Raw genomic sequence first — 18667 nt, forward strand, 5'->3', positions numbered from 1 at the left:
TATCAACATCATTTCCATGAATTTTCTCTGATACTTTAGTATAGATGTCTTTCCCGTTGATTGAGAAGAACTGCAAGGTATTTTGCGTGAAGGACCTCGAGTCACCTTACCTAGCAAACTGCATAAACTTGTGCAAATGGGACCAGTGAATGAGTTACGTAATTGTGGGACCGCTAATGTTACCCTGACAACATGCACGTGATCGCCCAAACAAGCAAGCAGGCGTAAACCTCGGAGCCTCTAGCGCCCAACAGCTACGAGTCAACAACGTCAGTCCTATCCACCAACCCAGTTCCTTTCATGTCTGCACCATCCACCTGATTCAGTCCGTGGACTATTGCAGATGTTTCACTTGGGATCCTTCGAGTGATATCCTGGTCGCCGCGATATCAGCTTATGATGAGCTTTGTGGACTCGTCAACAACAACAACAACCCACATCGAATACTAACAGCGCAGCACACGACCAAGCCGATCGCGAAATCTAGTCAAGCCTGATATATACACCTGCAATAACAACACATAATGGCTCGAGCAGCGATCATCCCACAGTCTCCGCCTAAACGGACCACCCGCGGTAGGCCCAAAGCATCAACAACAACCGCTGCCAGCAGATCTGCAACAACATCGACCGCAACATCCACCAAGCCGGTTTCGAGAACGGCCCGGACAAACACAACAGCATCTGCAGTAGTAACAAGGAAAAGGACTACAAGAACCGCAACAGCGACGAGTTCGACGCGCAAGCAAGCGAATTCGGACTCAGACGAGGCTACCGACGATGAACTTGGCGTCGATGCCACGAAGGAGAAATCAAAGCCGGGGCGACCAAAGGCCAAGAGCTCCATTGCGTCAAATACTACCGCAGGCCGAGGAAGGAAACCTACAACGATCACAACTCACGATCCTGAAAGCGAGAATGATGATGACGAACTTGCGCAGTCAGATGCCCCCAAGAAACGGCCGGGGCGGCCAAGGACAAAGCCAGCGCCAAAGGAGGAGGAGCAGTTGAAACAGAATACTGCACCGAGACCGAGAGGTAGACCGAGGGCAACCACAGCTTCGAAGCCTGTAACGACCTCAACTGCTGAAAAAGACGCCACGAAGAAGAAGACTACACGAGTACGGACCACTGTCGATGCATCCTCGCATACTGCTCCCAAGCATGTGGTTGTTACGACAAACTCTACTATCATGAGGTCAAACTTGCTCCGTGGACCGGCTAAAAAGAAGAAGGTTACCTTCCAGGACGTGTCTGACTCTGAAGAAGAAGAAGAGGCTATGGAACCACCTACAACAACAACTGGAAGGCGGAGAGCAGCACCGACATCCAAAGGGCAAGTTGGTCTGGGAGCGCAGCCGGTTCGCAAACCTGCCACGACGACTGGGAGGGGCCGTAAACCGGCAGCTACCAAGAAGGAGGCGAGTAAGCCACTTTCGCCGAAGAAAGCCAACCAGGTAGCCAAGTCTATCTCTTCATATGTCAGCTCGGACGGCGAGGACGACGAACTCAGCGGTACCAAAGACCAATTCAAACTCACCGTCAGTTCACCTCTTAAACACGGATCAGAAAACACTGGATTGAGCTCTCCAGTGCGAAAAATCAACTTTACCCCGAGCAAATTTACGAAGTCAGTGGACGAGAATGGGGAGCCGACTCTCCAACCTACAAAGTCTGTTGACTTTGGTGATTCGCTTTTCATGTCCAGTCCTGCCAAGCGACCGACCCCGTCTCCTTTCCAGTACACTGTCAAGGAGACCCCTCGACGGGCTCGCCTATCCTTCAAGGGGGATGAGAAACCGATCTCTCAACCGAACTTCACACCGAACCAGAACTCGCCGCTCAAGGCATCTCCAAAGAAGGCTTATCTGGAAACTCCCAGACACGGGGGCTTCGGTGTCTTCGAAGATCATCACGCGCTATCTCAGCCCAACTTCACCCCTGGACATAACTCGCCTCTCAAATCATCCCCAAAGAAAGGCATTTTTGGTACATCTTTCTCGCAGCCTCCAGAGGAATCAACGTCTACCCCATTCAAGTCTCGCTCGCTTTTGCTGCAGAGCCCTGCAAAGAGGATCGCGTCTCCTTTCAAAAGCTCTCTGTTTTCTAGTGTCATCGGAACGAGAAGTTTGCCGCCCATGGAGCTTGGCGGAGAGAATGATCAAGCCATGAACGAGAACAGAGATAATGCAGTCGACGTGGACTCGCCCCCGAGGAGATCTGAGCAAGCAGAGTTGGCGGACATGGACATTGAGCAGGATGATTCAGATAATGCCTTTTCTGAGGATTTGGCATCTCCCGAAGTCGCTGCACCTGAAAATGTGGCTGAGAATGAGCTGGAAGAGTCACAACACGCAAGTATGGGCGATGAATCTGCCGATGAGCTGCCAGAATATCGCGCTGACGATCACGAGGATCAACCAGCCGTCTTGCTTGATGAACAGTTCGAACATCTTGATAACGAGGATGACCGCGCGTTTGAGCTTCAAAATGAGCCCGCGAACGAGGATGTAGGCCTTCATAGCGATGAGCTTGATAATGGCACTCTCGACGCCGAAATCGAGAATAGTCGCGCGGCGAGCCTTGCCGAGGAATCCTTCTCCCAGCAAAATGATGATCAAATGGGAGAAGTCTTGGATAATGGTTGTGACCATGAGGCAGAGGACTATGCTGATGGTTATGCTGAGCACGCCGACATTGTTCATGATTTGAATGTACAGGACTTGAACCATGCACCCAACATGGGCAATGAATATGACCCCGATGCGACTGAATCAGAACCAGAGGAAGAAGAGCCCGTGACTCACGAGACATACGGCAATGGCGAAGTGGAGGCCGAACTGGAGCAGCCTGCTTCCCCTTTCCAGCAGAACACGGAAGGCCTTGAAGATGTGTTTGTCGATACCGATATGGTTCCTGAAGAGGAAAACGAGGGGCCAGAGGTTGGATCTGAGGTCGGAGATCTCGAGGATCTCGATCCTGAGGATGGTGAGATGAGCCAACATCAGCACAACGAGGAGTACGTTGACTTTCACGACGAGGTATACTTCGACGACGATGAGGCTACACTTGTGGCATTTGATACCACGGATCATTACATCTATGATGTCCAACCGGATGCCCAGGCAGACGTTGACGAAGCCGCTCAGGAGGAAGTCGAGTTGAACGATGAAGTCGAAAACCAGCCGACTGTTCAGAACAACGATCAGGCGAACATCGAAGCCGATGGCGAGGTTGACGTTCACGAGGATGTTTACGAGGAGGTCCTGGCTGACGTGGAGGCGGACAAGCAATCTGAGCCCCGATCGATCTTGCAGCCAGAATCGGAAAGACGAAGCAGCCCCATTGTCGAGCAAGCCAGGTCCCCTCTACACGCCGAAACACCATCACCCAATCATGCTGTCTCTTATCAAGGCCCTATGGAATATCGTGAAGATGAAGACGTATCTGATGCTGAGGCTACTACGGAGATCCAAATGCCTGCAACAAACGCCTCCGAGTATTCGGAGCCCTCTAACACCATGAATCTCTACAGCCAAGAGGAGGACGTATTTACAGCTCCTAGCAAACGCTCACGCTTTACTCTGCTGGCGGAGCAACTAAGCCAATGGAAGGCTAGCACCCCTGAAAAGCCTCAGCCAAGGCGCGCAGGAAGGCGAGGCGTTTTCTCTCTTGGAGGACTCCGCAGGTCTTCACGCCGTGCATCTCGTGTTTCTGGAGAAGTGGCATACCCAGATCTCGAGGGTGGCGCTAAAATGCTGCAAGTCCAATCTCTCAATCGCCCAAGAGATAGTGAAGTCTATGCCGGTGTTCCTGATATCTTTGAAGACCAGAATGGGCAAGACTTGGAAGAGCATGAAGTTGAGGTGCCAATGTCGAAATCTCACAGAGAGCCCATGAGTGAGTTGTTCAGTGAACCACAGCTGGATTCCGCCCAGCCCGCTGCATATGAGGAATTCCTCAATCGCCAATCTGCAAATTCTTCCGATCAAGCTAAGAATGCAGCAACCTCGCCCAGCATTCTCCTGGAGGGACCCTCTGATGAGAACAAGGAGAACGAAGCGATGGCATCTCCCCGCCCCGTCACGCCAATCAAGAAGCAGACAAACCCACTTCAATCATTTCACACCGTGTCGAAGGTCCCTTTAAAACCTGAAGGCCATGTCTCACCTCTGAAGTTGTCCCGTAAACGAGGAAGGTCGCTTTCGATGACTTCGCCTGTCCGCTCCTCACCTAGACTCCGCAAGCCCGTTGTTGCACCGAAGGAGAAAAGCGTGCTCCAATTTTCCCCTCGAAAGGCACCGAAACTGCAACGCACAGACAATCCGAGAGCTCGCCCAAGTGACCCCAGAAGGAGTTCTGTGGGACAGGCGGTAAGACGGTCTACTGCTCCATCAGCGTCCCCAAGCCCCTCTAAAACCCCCCGGAAGAGCCTCCCAGCATGCGAACAGGTTCTCGGAGGAGCCGTTGTGTTTGTCGATGTACACACAACCGAAGGAGAAGATGCAAGCGGCATCTTTGTCGAGCTTCTGCAGCAGATGGGAGCCAGATGTGTCAAGAGTTGGGGATGGAACCCCCGCGCGAGCATGTGTCCAGCTGACGGTGCAGACCGCCGAGACAGCAAGATTGGAATCACTCATGTTGTCTTCAAGGACGGAGGAGTGAGGACCCTGGAGAAAGTCAGACAGTCAAGGGGCCTTGTCAAGTGTGTCGGTGTCGGCTGGGTTCTTGAGTAAGTAGTCCGTGCTCTCCAAGTCTCGAAGTAGTAGTGCTAACCCAGAGTCTCAGCTGTGAGCGTGAGAACAAATGGCTCGACGAAACCCACTACGCGGTCGATAGTTCCATCATCCCCCGCGGCGGCGCCAAGCGCCGAAAGAGCATGGAGCCCCGGGCATTGAGCAACGTCAACGGAACTGTGGTCAAGGCGGATAACGCCATGACAACATCTGCCAGCGGGAGACGATCGGGAGTGGGTTTGACAACAATGGAGGATTTCAAGAGACTCACGCCTCCTGTATCTCAGGAAGAGCCCTCCACTCCGCAAAGCAACAAGAAGTTTGCCGCCATCCACACTGAGGCGGATCAGAACTATTGCCAGACGCCCAAGACTCCGGGCATATCCGGGTACGATTTCAGCAGAATGGACAGCATGGGCATGTCTCCAGCCACGCCCTTCTATCTTTCGCAGAAGTCCAAACTCGTCCAGCAGACGTGTCCGCCTAAGCAAACGCGGCAGGGCCTCTTCTCGACCTCCTCTTCGTCGTTGATCGACGACGAACCTAGCCAAAAGCTTCGCTTCAAGCTCGAGGCGGCGCGACGGAAGAGTCTTGCCTTTAAACCCAAGGTTGGGAGTCCGCTTATCAAATAATGATTATTGCCTTGCATGGAACTGGCGCTTTTGTTTTTTTCTTTTCCTAAATTGTTGTCTGGTGCTTTCGACTTGCATCATACCCCGTTGTACATTGAGTCGTGGTTGATCGATTGTGAATATTGTAATTTGTCAATACCATTGTTTTACTATAATTATGAGTCACAAATTGTGGGATGTGTTCATTGACCAGTAGTGTATTTTTTACTGTATATGATTCATTAGCTCTAATAAACTCGTAGAGCAGCCCCAAAAGCGCAACGATGGTTTGCATGCAACCGGTCAGCTGTGCAGAAATGACTTTTTTCCTTTTTAGGTGGACCCGAAATAAAGAGGTAGGTGTAGGTGTAGGTGTGGGGTAGGTAGGTATTAGGTAGGATAAACCCGAAAAATATGTAGAACGAAGTGAGTAAGGTAAGTAAGTGGTATAAAGCCCCGAAATCATGTTTTTGTTTTGCTCATTTTTGTATTTTTTTTGTTTAGATCGAGTTCATGCCTTCCGCATCGTCGAACTCGCGGTAGAAACCCGCGACCAGGAAAGCGAGCTCCAGCGCCTGCTTCTCGTTCAGGCGCGGGTCACAGAAGGTCGTGTACCGCTCCCCGAGCCCCTCCTCGGTTAGGCCGCCGGCGCCGCCGACACACTCGGTGACGGCCTCGCCGGTAAGCTCGAGGTGCATGCCGCCGAGGAAGGAGCCGGCGGCGCGGTGGATCTCGAGCGCCTGCCGCAGCTCGGAGAGGATGTCGCTGAAGTGGCGGGTCTTGATGCCGGCCGGGGTGGACTGGGTGTTGCCGTGCATGGGGTCGCACTGCCAGACGGGGATGTGGCCGGAGGCCTGGACGGCGGCGATGTGGGCGGGGAGGTGCTCGGCAATCTTTGCGGCGCCGTAGCGCGAGATGAGGGTTACCTTGCCGACTTCGCGGGAAGGGTTGACAACGTCGAGGAGGCGGACGAGGTCGTCGGGGGACATGCTGGGACCGATCTTGACGCCGATGGGGTTCGCGATGCCACGGAAGAACTCGACGTGGGCGCCATCGAGCTGGCGGGTGCGGTCGCCGATCCAGAGGAAGTGTGACGAGGTGGCGTAGTAGCTTTGCGCTTCGGTAGGGGCAGGTGTGGAGACAGGGTTGCGGAGGAGGCGGGTGAGACTCTGCTCGTATTCGAGGAGGAGACCCTCATGGCTGGTGTAGACGTCGACGGACTCGACGCCGCGGTCCGTGTCGATGCCTACGGTGTGCATGAAGCGCAGCGCGTCTTTGACTCTGCTCACAATGCGCTCGTACTTCTCCTTGATAGATGGAGTGATGACGTGGCCCAGTCCCCAGTCCAGCGGGGAATGCAGGTCTGCCAGACCCGACGAGAGGGAGGCACGCATGTAGTTAAGGGTTGCTGCGGAGTGGAAGTAGGCGTCGACTAGCCGTGAGGGGTCGGGTTTGCGAGACTCTGGAGTGGCAGCGAAGCCGTTGATATTATCACCGCGGAACGAGGGCATCTCCACACCATTGACGACTTCCATGGGATTTGACCGGGGCCTGGAGATGGCGTTAGCACCGAGCCAACTGACTCCCCTGAATTGATACAACTCACTTGGCGAATTGCCCTGCTATACGCGCGATTCGCACGACTGGTTTGTTCGCTCCTGTTCATCCATTAGCACTTGGTCGCGGCCCACAGAGATCGCACCAAACATACCCCAAATCAAAATCAGACTCATCTGCAGTAGCAGCTTGAGTTTAGCTTCTACCATATCCTGATTGCAGTAATCGAACAGCTCGGCGCAATCACCTATCATTGCAAATATTCGTTAATTTTGATTCTTCCCTCCACACTGGTCAAACAGGGACTATATATACCTCCCTGAAGCACAAACGCTTTCCCGAGAGCCACATTTCGCAGATTCTTCTTGAGGTTCACAATCTGCGCAATTGATGACAGTCAGCCCCTGTCTTGTTCCTGCATAAGCTGTATGTAGGGCACGTACCTCCTGCGTTGTGACTAGGGGAGGGAGCTTCCGGAGCTTAGCCAGCGCCGCTTGTACACCCTCGGTATCGTCGTAGACCACATCTTGCTTGATGGGTTTTGCAGTCCAGGCTGACGAGCAACGGGTTAGTACTCAAACAGTCCCCTTTCGACCAATTGATTGATCCGTTCTGATCTGATCCGTGTGGATATCACTCACAGGCGGGATTCCAGTTCTCCATGGCGGGGTTGAGTAAGGACCGCTAACTAAAAAGCACCCAGGCAGCGAGGATGAACAAGCTTGGTTTACGAGGAGCTTGGATGCGATCGGGGGAGTAAGAACTAAGAATACAAGCTGGTGCTCAATGCTCTGACTGTCAGAGAAAATACAAAATAAAAAATAAAAGAGAGGAAGGAAGAAATACCCAGGTGAACAAGCGAACGACCTCAGCCGCAGATACAGCTGAAAGAGCGAAAAAGCAACAATGCGCTTAGTCATCCACCGGGACCTGAGTCATCGGTATTCCCGCGCTAGGCCCGATACGGTAAAGACTCGCCCTCTCGTGCGACCTTATCGTCATCACTCATTCTTATCGCTTTATCGTGGAGTTATAACTTTATGCCTATCCATCTACCATCTACTAGATCAGAATGACTACCTAGTACCTACTTACTACTCAAGTCACGGCATTCAACAACACTCTTCCTGTTGTCTAATTTCTCTGTATTCTCTCAAAAAGAAATAACTAATCATGTCAGACTCCCTCCCCTCCGTATCCCACGACCCAGACGCCGCCGAGCAGCTCCCCCCCGCCAACGCCGAGGACCGCAAAGCCGCCGCCGCCCTCTCCGCCCTGCACACCAATGACATCAGCGCAGAGCCCGGGAAACCCTTCGCCTCCGGGGACCAAGAGGCGCTGGGGAAGGCGATGAGCAGGCTCGAGATTGCGGCGGGGAAGGAGGCAGCGGTGTCGCGGGCAGCGGATCCAAAGAAGGATGCGGGGGTGGTGAAGAAGAAGGCTGTCAAGGTTTCTGCGGAGAATGTCAATCTGCTGGTATGTGCGTTCCTGGGGGAATGGAATGAGGTTGGGGAGGGATTGCGTGGTGCGTTGCTAATGGCTGGGGGAGTCGCAGGTGCAGGAGTTGGACCTGAGTAAGGCGAAGGCGACGGAGTTGCTGAAGGCCCATGATGGGGATCTGAGGGAGGCTATTCGGGGGTTTATCGCTCCTCTTGGAGCTTGATACTTCGCATCTCTGTTTTTTTTTTTTTTTTTTACCCTTGCTGGAGGCAATGCAGGGCATGATATAGGGGTGTTATTAGGAAGGGTTGATGGCGAGCTAGGTTGAGGAATTCAAGAACTCAGCTGTGCTGCTCTGTGTGACGTTACTTTTCATGAATTAATGAACCATAACCTGTTATATTCCTTTTGTCCAAGAAAAGTGGATGTACATATCTATCATTAATCATAGCTCGTGACTCGCTCATCCAAGTCTAACCGTCGTCCCGGCACACCCACAGTCGATAGACGACAGCCATCATGATTCTTCCCCCTCGGTCTCCTCTTTCTTCTTTTCGATCCCCTTGCCCTCGTAGATCGTCCACAGCAGTAACCAGCCAATCAAAGATTCCACCGCCAGCGCCCACCATATGCCACCGACAAGGTTATGCTTGAGCCCCAACCCCAGCCCCCATCCTCCAATGAAGGGGCCAAGGGTACGCGCCGCGCTCGCTATACTTTGAGCCACACCATGCACAGTTCCAAGAACCGAAGGATCGGTGACACAGTTGTTCACCAGGATGATAGCCGCAGGCAACGCAAACGTCCGGGAGATAACCTGCAACCCGACCACAGCCGTGAAGGCAGGCCAGACCAGCCAGGGATACCGGGGGATGATCACCAGGAATGGCATGAGCGTATACGCCAAAGGCGAGAAGGGAAGAAAGGCCCGGAAAGATGTTAGGGTTCCCAGTCGGGCCTGGACGTGCGGGTACACGAAAATCTGCAGCGGGAGGCCGATGATCCCGATGATGGCCGTTGCAAGGCCGACGCGCGACGACGGCAGGCCGAGTCCACCGCCGAAGTTGAAGAAGCCCTGTCGACTATCTTCAGCAGCTCTTGGGGTGGGGAGAAAGACGAATGTCATAGCGTTGAAGGCACTGGTGTGGAAGGCCAGGAGGAAGTGCACCAGCAGGGTCAAGAGGACATTGGGTGTCCAGATCTGACGGAAGGTTGGGCGTTCGTGCCGGGGTGGGAAACGAGAACGAAGAGGACTATTGCTGACCACACTGCCGTCAATACAGAGCGACTCGTTGTCTTCGCTGTTTCGCAATTGGCGATAATAGCGCGGAGCCCGGCGTCTAGAAAATACCCTAGCAAGGCTACGGCCAAGTTGCCGGCCCCAGTCGCTTCGATACCGTGAAATCTCGTGTGTCTAGGTCTCCCATAAGCCCTAGGATCAAATCGTCAGGAAAACAGCTCCTCGGAACTTACCTCATCAAGTCCCAACCAGATAGCCAGGAAGGCAGCAAGCATGAAAAGAGCACTAAGGACATTGGGCAGTGCAAACGGCCACCGCTCCATCCACCACACGCCGTCCTTACCACCAAGAACTGACCCCGGACCAAAAATATTCGGCAAGTTACTGACCGGGTCGGCCAGCGAGCCCCCCAGGATCGGACCAATGATCACTCCGATATTGAAACACATAGGGAGCAGTAGAAACGCGCGCGATTGATACCTGCAACTCGTCAGCACCAGCAGCCTCAAGCCCATTTTAACCAAGCCGCACACTTACTTCTTCTCCTCAATAATCTCCGAGATCATCGTCCTCATCACACCAACATTACTATTCAAGATTCCGCCAAGGACCCGAAACACCACCGCCGTCGCAAACGACCGCGAAAACCCAAATCCCACGCACGATATACACGTCCCCAGCAACCCGATCAGAAGCACCCGCTTCCGTCCCATCCACTCCGCATCCGCCAGCCGACCCCACCACACGGCCGTCAGGAACTGCGCGGCGGTGAAACTGCCCTGCATAATCCCCGCCTGCGCGGAGATGGTCGAGTCCGGCAGTGAGGGGTTGAACGATTTCAGCTGGTAGAAGAGGTAGGCCTGTAGCGAGGTCTGAGTGAGGGGTTCGGAGAGACGGGCGAAGGTGAGGATGGCGAGCTGGCCCTTCCTGGGAAGGGAGGCCCAGGTCACTGGTGCATCTTGTGTCTCTTCCGTGTCGTCGTCGCTGTCGTCGAAGGTGGTGAGGGATGAATTCGGCTTGTGGTTGTGCGTGATTACGGCTACAGGTGCGAGTCGGGGACGCCGGTCACCACTGTTGAAGGCCGTGTTTATCTTTCCATAGTCGGCAGAGGTGCCCGGGACACCGGTGCTGACATCTACATCGCTGATGCCATGGTGGATGTCATTAGGTAGCGGATTCGAAGAGGTGGCGAGCATCAAGGAATGGGTCTGAGTCCGAGACTGTGGATGACTGTCGGAGAGCCAGTCGAATATATATACATAAAGAGATAGAAGGTAGGTATATAACAGGAATCAATATCCCAAATCTCTTGCAAGAAGGTGAGAAAATGTGCTGCTGAGTGCTGATGAATTCACCGCTAAACTCGCGTGATGGACTGCTGCATTTAGTTATCTGGATGGTTCTTATCGATAAGATAGTGAAGAGAAAAAAAGAGTGCGGAGAAAGTGCCGATTTAGCCGATCATGGGGGATGCCTTGAGTCCTGAGGCAAGCATGTAGAGAATCTACTCAGACTATGTATCAGGGGTGAGAGAAGCGACCAGGACATTTCTGCATGGTTGGGTCACTGAAAGCATACAATTGAACACTTAACCAAATTCCTAACCCAAATGCTAAGCGGAGTAAATAGGACAAAGTTGTACGCTGTGCAACCAAGAAGACCAGAACACCTGCTTCCACAAGCGAACGCCCAGCAAACGACAAACAAAGAATAGAGAAATGAAGGGTGCTTGCAAGTCACGAAATCAAGGCCTGAGACGGACATATGATCTCGAATGTCCATCGACGTGATCAGGCTGATCTCTAGTAACAATCAGGCAATTGGAAAACCCCGTTATCAAGGACAGTCAGACGCCGAGAGATTCAGCCGACATACTCCTCAACCAAAGAGAAAGGATTCACATAAAGTCTGAAGCGACGTTCTCAGGGTACAGGGGCATCCACCTCAAAGAGCTCAGTCGGAAACTAGGACCGAAAACATTCCAACAGGCGGGGACGTCGAAAAAAAGAAGAAAAAGAAAAAGGTAGCTTCCGAAGAGTGTTAAGAAGTGCTTGATGGAGTTTTCCTGAAACTTAATTCCGATGACTGCCCGTCATGTCCATTGTGCTTTCAATACCTTCCCATGGTAGCTCCTCCTCATCCTCAAGATCGGTATCATTATGTCTGTTAGAAGACTTGTCCGTAGTAGCAGTCACATCCCCCGCGCGTGTGGCAGCGGTATCCATCCCGATGGACTGAAGAGTCACCTCCATCTCTGCCTCGGTCATCTCATGGCCGTCCTGTTTTTGACCTTCAAGGACATCGTAGAGCGCATAAATCTGATCCGCTTTCAAGTCAATGTCCTTGAGAATCTTTTCAACCTTTGCAGCAAGCGATTTCCTCTGGCGCTTGCTGAGGGACGCATCCAACTTATTGTAGGCCCCTTGGTAGACCACAAGCTGCATCCTGAGATGGGAGAGTTCATCCTCCAATGCTTTGAGCACTGTTGCAAGAGCGACGCCTGGGGATTGCGCAGGGCGCAATGTGGGCTCTTCGTTGTACACAGATGGCTCCGGCATGCGCTCCGACACAGGCACTGGCTTCGGGACCTTCACCACTTCATGAGTGTGATCGCAGTGAGAGTCAATAGGAATGCAGCGCTTGCAGACTGTGCAGTTTTTGCCGTCGTGCTGAGTAGCACCGTCCAACGCCTTTTGCGCAGCTTGAGGCAATCGGCTAGGGTCTTCAGCTACCAAATTCGCATGGTGAAGAGTGATATCTGGTAGTATGAACGCGGATGTCATATCGTTCGTGCTTCGGCGGCGTCGCCGCTGCGAGGTGGTGGTGACTGAATAATCCGAGTGCCGTCTTTGGCGCTCAATAGGCACCGAAAGATTACTGTCCGCTTCCGCCATGCTGACCTGGGAGGTAGCCGTCAAATCACCCAGAGCCGATGCGGGCCCGACGATTGGGGCTTTACTTTCTTTGAGAGAGGACTTGCGAGGGGCAGCGGATTTGGACAGACTCTGTCGCGTAGAGTTTGCGGTCTCATCCACCGTCTGAATCCTAGTCGACACAGACTGTCGTCGTTTACGGGCGAGTCGCTCTTCTTCTAGCGTCTTCCGAAGTTGAGCAATTTCGTTTTCCTGAGATGACATATCAGTACCCGACTGCAGTGGAAAGTCCGGATTGAACTCACATCCACAAGGCTTAACAGGGTCAGATCTTGCTCTGTGTTAGAAGTTTTTCTGGTTTGGCAGGAGGCATCCTCGGCGGTCGATTCTAAAGGCTCAGTGACGGTCACTTCTTCGACAATCACACGTTTCACACGCTGTTTCCCGGTGTTTGGCTGCTTCTTGGCTTTCGAGCTGGTTGCTACCGCTTGCTTCTGGGATCTTCCGGATTTCGAGGTGGAAGACCTAGCTCTCGGGAGGTCGATAGAGAAAAGAGCATCTTCAGCTCGTTCCTTCTCGAGACGCGAAATCTCCTTGTCCACTTGTTTTGAGATCTTGGTACGGGACTCTTCCGCACGCGCAGTTCTAGACTTGGACCGTGCGCTCTTGGTGGTGAGATCCTTGGTGACTCGGCTTCTGTTCTCGCTCTGTTGTGTATCGAGCTGGCTATCATCCAGACTTGCATCTGTCTCAGACAGTGGCTCTGATTGAGCTGTGTCCTCACGGCTTTTTGAAGCATGCGAGACAAATTTAGCCAGCTGCGATTTGAGTTCAACATTCTCCTGCCGTAAGCTCTCATTTTCGCTCTTCAAATCGCGAGACTCGAGATAGGCTATCCCCAATTGAGAAACAGCCATGTCTCTCTCGCGGTTCAATTTCTTCAGCGCTGCCTCATTCACCTGCACCTTTCGCTCGGCGATATCTAGTTGATTTTGCAAAACCAAGTTCGCAGCCTCAAGTTCTTTTAGAGCCGTTAGCAGGGAAGTTGAAATTCCGGGATGAGCGGAACATACCTTGATGATCGCCAGCGAGCTGTCTGTTCCTCCTGTAATCGTCATCCTCGGACTCATAGACGCGAGAACGACCGTGTTTATCCTTCTGACGGGACCTTCCTGCTTTCAGAGCCGCGTTCTCTTGTCTCATCTCATCGATCTTTCTGTCAGCCTCCGATTTGGCCCTTTCAAGCTCCGAGACCTTGTCTTGGAGAAGTCTCAGTGAGACGAAGAGTGCCTTCTCATCTTCGGGGATGGGAATTGTATCAAGGGGAATATGCTCTCGCGTCATGGATACCTCCGCGCCATCGTGAGGAGGCGACACAAACCGGGTTGCCCTGGCTCTGCCCTGGCGGGAGTAAACAGGTGTACCATCCTCGTAGACCCCTGAGACCAACTCTGACAGGTTGGGAAGATCGGGGAGGAGAAAAGACTGCATGGTTCCCGTATCACCAGCACCAGTGCCAGACACGTTCCGTAGATTACTCGGCATCTTTCCTCGGCGCATCTCCTTGGCATATGCTTCCTGGGATGCTCTCTCCACGGCGTCCGCAATCTGATGAGAAAGATTCACGTTTCCGAAGCGCGTCGCACGCGTGCTAGTCGCGATCGGCTGAGGTCGCTCATCACCAAGGAAGGAACCATCGTAGGAGTCGCGAACCTTGGCGTGCATGTCAGACAATGTCCGTCGCTGGTCCTTGCGAGCTACTTTGGACGACAGGGGGTCGCGGTTTTCCTTGTGCGCGAGGCTTGCCTGTCTCAGCTGGGCATCCTTGCGAAGATTTTCGCTAACTGCTCGTCTGGATGTGCCACGCATGGCTGATTTTTGAGGAGTGTATGAAGTAGGATAGTCGAGTCTGACGGCAGGCGATGACGAACGCACACTGTTCTCGATGCTCATCATAGAATTGCGCGAGTCGTCAAGACGACGCGTGGTTTTGGGGATGCCGCGCCCGGCCTCGATGGAAATGCTTTCGTCAGTATCGTCTTCCGAGGTCCCAACCGGCGAGAATTCGGGGAAGGCGCGTTCCAACGCGGAGGTATCGATGGCGTATTCAGGCTCGTCATCGTCGTCATCATTCAATTGCTTCCTTGCGCTGCCTTTCATCTCTGGCAGTTTTGGACTGTTCTCAAAGTGTTTTGTAGATGCAAGGGCTTCGTGCTCGGGGTCGAAGTCTGAGCCGAACGACGCGAAGCTGTTGGTGGTCGCTTCGGAGCGTCTGGTATTCTCGCGCGACATGGTGGTGGTGAAAATATGACGCGTCTGATCAGATGGTCCGATACAGGTATAGCGATTAGACTAGATAGAGTGGTCAATTGGCCTCGGACATGAATGCTTCTGTCCGGGTTGGGAGTTGCGGCTGGCTCGTGGTCGGGGTTCAGTGAGCAAATGCAATGGGATGTTTTAGAGAAAAGCGCGTCTGGTGGCCGCGGACCACAACAAAAAAAGCGACAATGATACGACAGGAGGGTATCTCGACAGCGCAAAACAATAAAAAAAAAGGGTATGCAAGTCTTTAAGTTAGTCTATGCTTGAATAACATTCAGAACAATGCGATGAGTGAAGACTTTCAAGTCACCGCGATGGGACTACATGGGACGGGGAAAAGAGGAGGCTGGGAGTTTGTTGATTTGTTTACTTTGCTGAGAGAGGTGGAGCTGCCGCTGGAGTGACCGCCTAGAAGAACCCGCGCGTACAATACTTTAGCAAGGTATTCAGTAGTACTCCATAGGTGATCTCTCTCCCCATCATTATTATTGCTTGCTATGTTATATACCTCCGTAGAGATCTCCAGTTTTATTCCTGGCATTGGGCTCCTGGGAGCCATTCTGCTAAAATAGGCATTTCTAGCTATTCCCTATGGAGGATGGGAATACTACCAGGGAGAAGAGCGGCCCCAGGAGGCATGCAACTATATTCTGAGATACTGCTCGCTTGGCCATAGTAAGATAAGAGAATTTGCACAACACTCTCATTGACGGAAAGTGATTGACAACTGTTGCATAGGTGAGGTGCATTGGCAACTAAAACACCTCTTGACCCAGTCAATGATACAGAACCCCAATGTGTTCAGAGGAAGTGTCCATGTACTTGCCTGTTGGTCTCGTCGTGTTGAAGACTGACCTGCACCATCCAGGCTGGTTAATCCGACTGGCGGAATGGATGTAAACAAGCCAATTTTGAGGTCCCATACGATCCGACCAACTTCTTGGCTAGAGAGACCGCGTCTAAACAAGAAACCTTTGTTTGACCGGCGAATGATGTCTTCGACTCGCCACAGAAATCTCGCCAGGTGGTCTGTGGTGTCCTATCCTGATCTGTAAGTACGTCTTCTGAAAGACAGCACTCCCCGCTTGCCTCGCTGGGGATAAGTCAAGCTTGGACCATTTTGAGGCCAACACTTTGGGTAGCTGCGATGATCAAAGTGAGACAGTCATTCCAGAGCTCGAGTCAGGACAGCTTCAATAATGGATTCGCCTGGAGCCATTCCAGCTATTCCGCCTTCGATTCAAGCTGCAATGCTTTCTAGGTCTCGCTTCCCCGAGATTTTTGTGAAACTTTTCTTTCTCCTTGATTTTGGTATCTTGCTCCATCTGATCTCAGAGTTAGCCACGGGAGAGCACTGGACGAGGGGTTTGTCGTACATCATTTCGATCTCTTTCTCGCTGTCCGACCCTCCTCCATTATAGTCTGTTTTAGTCAGGTATCCAGAGATATATCGCTGGGCGGAGCCAGTGGTTGAGGGAGTAGAGGTGTGTCAACAACCACATACATTACTTGCCGGTTCATAGGCATTCGAAGGCAAGGTTAGACGGTCCGAGCAACTTGAAGGGCTCGTGTCATCCAAAAAATACATTGTCATAGCCTAAATCAGGGTGACCGACAGATTGAAAGCAAAGCATAGGAAGTACCGCGATGCCACGTTTGTCCTTGAGATGAAGTATAGAAGAAACGTCAGCAATACAATCAAGAGTACACAGTAAGAGTAATAATACGTATACTCCCGGTGGGTGGACTTTGAATTAACTTAGTTGAATGCATCAGCAGAAGAATGGGTACGATTGATGGTGACTAAAAAAGAGCCCTCATGCTCCTCGCGTAGAGGCTTGGAGTTGAACATACAACTAGGACTGCAGAGTATTTCACGATGCATGGTGGGAAGAGGAGTGAACCTGATATTGGGCACAGAGAATCTGAATACTACTATTGTGTAGGAATCATCTATGCTCGCCGCTGTACGGCCGGGGCTTGCACTCATCCATGCGAGTTTCTGTGGCTACATCAATTAATTTAATGAGGTGTAAAGCAGAAAAGATGTAGCTTTGAATATTTTCATTCCGTCCCCATTACATTCTATTAACACGGCGAGCAGTATTTCGGCTCCATGTACAGGGTAGAACGCTGGGACGAGGGAATCATTAAGAGAAGAAATCAGAAATATTACACAGACATGAGATCAAACTTTTTTTGGTCTCTAAGGCCCCCAACGCCATGCTAGTCATAGTTCCTCCCAACGCCATTATGGGGGACCGGAAAATTATCATTATTCGTGATCGTTAACTCGTCCCTTCCATTCGCGGCCCGCAGATCCCCAGTGTGCAGGTCAAGATAAGACCGGGGGTAGCAGGAGCAGCGGTAGTCTCAAGGGCCCTAGTGAGCTTGAGGGGAGTTTTCAAGCGAAGAATCCACACTTCTAGGTGCAGGACCAGGGGAGCCCCGGGGACTCTCGCTGACGGGACTGGCCACATCCACGTGGATGGTAGGCACAGCGGTCAGATCCCGCGAGCGTGCGACCTGCTCGCCGCGTGGGGAGTCCGGACTCTGATAAGGGGGCGCCTCTCCCCAGTCTAGATTGTCGTAGTCGGGCGGGGGGATGGTCAAGTCACCGACATCTCCTTCGTCCCCACCAGGGGTGGATGGCATCGTAGATTGCATAGAATGCGCTTGTGACTGGACCCTGGTCAAATTGCCGGGATCGACCGGACCCGTGGAAGCAGAAGAGTAGGATTCACCCCGCGAGTGTATGCTGGTCGCCTCGACGAGAGAAGACCGGTTGGATGTATCAAAGCCGGCGGAAGGAGTGCTGAAGAGCAACGGGCGACGATCGGAGTCAAGGGAAGGAGCTCGAACACGGGAGCCGTCGTGGCGAACGTAGCCCACATCGGCGTAACTAACACTGGAAATCCGTCTGTCGCGACCGCGACTTTGCTCCAAGGCCGAAGAAAGATTGGAAGTGCTACCACTTTCGTTCGTCGAAGAATGGCTCCTATTACGTTGGCGATCACGGAGACGACGATCCTCGTCCCGCAGTAATTCCAACTGGGCATGATCACCACGAACACGAGCTTCACGGCGCGCCTGTCGTCTGGCCTCACGTGCCGCCAACTCCTCCCGACGGCGCACACGAGCTTGGTACAAGCTAGCCATCAGCCCCTCTCTGCGGGCCTCCTCTTCTTCGGCAGTCTCAGGGTATTCGACCACAGTGTCCATCCCATCTCGTTCTCCTTCGCGGGCAATGACCTGTTCGCCGGTATTCGGATTCGCGGAATAGGCAGGGAGTGTAGCAATGGAGCGGATCGAAGCATCTCGACGGACGGTGTTGGTAGTGCGCGCGGCCATTTCTGTGCCGTCGGTGCCTGGGGCAGACGCGTTTCGATTGACAGCGGAGCCATTTGCGACTGGATCATAGGATTTCCCCACGTTCCAGCGAGTCCATTTCTCTTTCAGAAATTTGGAGGGGATGTACTTCGGACTGCAGCCTTTCTTGCGCAGGTAGCGTAAAACGAACCAGACAATAGCGATGAGCGAGAGAAAGCAAACGGCAGCCAGAACGACCTGCATCGGAACACCCGGAGATCAGTCAACCCCGACCAGCACGCAACTCATCAATCCACCAGTATGCTGAGAAACCGCTTGGCTACTTGTCGAAGACACGTAGCCATCCAAAACCAAGAATGGCATACTTACAATGACATAAGTGATATTCTTGTCGGAACCATTTGGACCGGGATCTGGTTTGGCGTCTTTGGTCTCGGTGCTGGTGCCGTTTTGACGGGCCACCAGCCCATGAGTCGGAGCTGGAATGTACATCACCACGGCTTTTTACGCCGAGATCTCGAGGAATATGGGCGCCTTTCTGTCTAGTATCTCTCACAA

General features: G+C 52.7%; 6 protein-coding genes across 6 annotated transcripts; 2 read left to right on the forward strand and 4 right to left on the reverse strand.

Annotated features, from left to right (window-relative positions):
* Window positions 1-524: 524 nt before the first annotated feature.
* Window positions 525-5368, forward strand: ACLA_048070 (uncharacterized protein; the record flags this gene model as incomplete). Its single annotated transcript, XM_001271763.1, has 2 exons — window positions 525-4732; window positions 4789-5368. 2 exons carry the CDS (start codon window positions 525-527, stop codon window positions 5366-5368), a joined length of 4788 nt encoding a protein of 1595 aa, XP_001271764.1.
* Window positions 5369-5847: 479 nt separating this feature from the next.
* ACLA_048080 (3-deoxy-7-phosphoheptulonate synthase class II) lies at window positions 5848-7567 on the reverse strand (the record flags this gene model as incomplete). Its single annotated transcript, XM_001271764.1, has 6 exons — window positions 5848-6898; window positions 6954-7005; window positions 7059-7151; window positions 7220-7283; window positions 7348-7457; window positions 7546-7567. 6 exons carry the CDS (start codon window positions 7565-7567, stop codon window positions 5848-5850), a joined length of 1392 nt encoding a protein of 463 aa, XP_001271765.1.
* A 510-nt stretch (window positions 7568-8077) lies between these two features.
* On the forward strand, window positions 8078-8567 carry ACLA_048090 (huntingtin-interacting protein K; the record flags this gene model as incomplete). Its single annotated transcript, XM_001271765.1, has 2 exons — window positions 8078-8380; window positions 8460-8567. The coding sequence occupies 2 exons, from the start codon at window positions 8078-8080 to the stop codon at window positions 8565-8567; spliced, it is 411 nt and encodes a 136-aa protein (XP_001271766.1).
* A 294-nt stretch (window positions 8568-8861) lies between these two features.
* ACLA_048100 (putative MFS multidrug transporter) lies at window positions 8862-10780 on the reverse strand (the record flags this gene model as incomplete). Its single annotated transcript, XM_001271766.1, has 3 exons — window positions 8862-9758; window positions 9818-10064; window positions 10122-10780. 3 exons carry the CDS (start codon window positions 10778-10780, stop codon window positions 8862-8864), a joined length of 1803 nt encoding a protein of 600 aa, XP_001271767.1.
* An 876-nt stretch (window positions 10781-11656) lies between these two features.
* Window positions 11657-14749, reverse strand: ACLA_048110 (uncharacterized protein; the record flags this gene model as incomplete). Its single annotated transcript, XM_001271767.1, has 3 exons — window positions 11657-12709; window positions 12763-13478; window positions 13531-14749. 3 exons carry the CDS (start codon window positions 14747-14749, stop codon window positions 11657-11659), a joined length of 2988 nt encoding a protein of 995 aa, XP_001271768.1.
* A 2412-nt stretch (window positions 14750-17161) lies between these two features.
* On the reverse strand, window positions 17162-18601 carry ACLA_048120 (uncharacterized protein; the record flags this gene model as incomplete). Its single annotated transcript, XM_001271768.1, has 2 exons — window positions 17162-18346; window positions 18479-18601. The coding sequence occupies 2 exons, from the start codon at window positions 18599-18601 to the stop codon at window positions 17162-17164; spliced, it is 1308 nt and encodes a 435-aa protein (XP_001271769.1).
* Window positions 18602-18667: the final 66 nt, after the last annotated feature.

Source organism: Aspergillus clavatus, genomic scaffold (genome assembly GCF_000002715.2).
Source record: "Aspergillus clavatus NRRL 1 1099423829800 genomic scaffold, whole genome shotgun sequence".
NCBI classification, from domain to species: Eukaryota; Fungi; Ascomycota; class Eurotiomycetes; order Eurotiales; family Aspergillaceae; genus Aspergillus; species Aspergillus clavatus.